The 924-nt window shown below is 54.7% G+C and overlaps 2 protein-coding genes across 3 annotated transcripts in view; one reads left to right on the top strand and one right to left on the bottom strand.

The window, feature by feature from the left end:
- ftcd (formimidoyltransferase cyclodeaminase) overlaps positions 1–551 on the bottom strand; it is a 7725-nt gene extending 7174 nt beyond the window's left edge. The window contains exons 1-2 of one of the 2 annotated variants that reach the window (XM_037973967.1): positions 412–551; positions 263–328 (exon numbers count right to left, since the gene is read on the bottom strand). In XM_037973967.1, coding sequence (XP_037829895.1) covers positions 263–316 — 54 coding nt within the window. In that variant the 5' untranslated portion in view covers positions 317–328; positions 412–551. Of the gene's footprint in view, positions 1–262; positions 347–411 lie in introns of those variants that run through there. The other variant, XM_037973966.1, reaches the window with a different exon arrangement.
- Positions 315–924, top strand: part of adgrg7.1 (adhesion G protein-coupled receptor G7, tandem duplicate 1) — a 10323-nt gene continuing 9713 nt past the window's right edge. The window contains exons 1-2 of the mRNA XM_037973989.1: positions 315–319; positions 439–897. Coding sequence (XP_037829917.1) covers positions 315–319; positions 439–897 — 464 coding nt within the window. The remainder of the gene's footprint in view (positions 320–438; positions 898–924) is intronic.

Below are 924 nucleotides of genomic sequence, written 5' to 3'. Positions count from 1 at the left end.
GTAATGTATGAATATAATATACAAGTTTCACTTTTTAAATGGAATTACTGAAATCAATCTACTTTTTCATGATATTCTAATTTTATGACCAGCACCTGTAGTGTTGCAGCTGCGAGCTGGACCTACAAGCTACAGGAGGAAGAGACAAGAAAGGAAACTTCTTGTATGAGAAGAGTTTGTTGAGAAGCTGCTGAGGTCCGATCAGAGGAGATGAGGAGGAAACTATCGGCACAGATCAAACCAACGGTCTGAAAAGTCTCACCTCTTTGTTCCGACCCTCTGAGAAGTTGGGGACACACTCCACCAGGCGAGCCATGCTGTCTGCGGACTGAGGAGGACGAGCAGAGGTCAGCTTCATCAACAGCAGGTCGATCATTAACTGAGTGCAGGAGGTCAGCTGACACTGTTTACCTTCTCTGCTCAGACACAGCTCTGAAGTCCTGCAGGGGGGGACCAGAACCACCTGGACCTCAGTCCTGCAGGGGGGGACCAGGACCACCAGGACTGTCCTACAGGGGGAGACCAGGACCACCAGAACCTCCATCCTGTAGGGGGAGACCAGGACCACCAGAACCTCAGTCCCGTAGGGGGAGACCAGGACCACCAGGACTGTCCTGCAGGGGGAGACCAGGACCACCAGAACATGCATCCTACAGGGGGAGACCAGGACCACAGAGGGAGACCAGAACCACCAGGACTGTCCAGTAGGGGAAAACAAGGACCACCAGAACCTCAGTCCTGCTGGGGGAGACCAGGACCACAGGGGAAGACCAGAACTACCAGGATTGTCCTGCAGGGGGAGACCAGGACCACAGGGGGAGACCAAGAGCACCAGAACCTCAGTCCCGCAGGGGGAGACCAGGACCACAGGGGGAGACCAAGAGCACCAGAACCTCAGTCCCGCAGGGGGAGACCAGGACCACA

This window comes from Kryptolebias marmoratus, linkage group LG23 (genome assembly GCF_001649575.2).
Source record: "Kryptolebias marmoratus isolate JLee-2015 linkage group LG23, ASM164957v2, whole genome shotgun sequence".
Classification (NCBI taxonomy): Eukaryota; Metazoa; Chordata; class Actinopteri; order Cyprinodontiformes; family Rivulidae; genus Kryptolebias; species Kryptolebias marmoratus.
The sequence above is the reverse complement of the archived record's forward strand: the minus strand, read 5'-3'. Positions and strand labels throughout refer to the sequence as shown.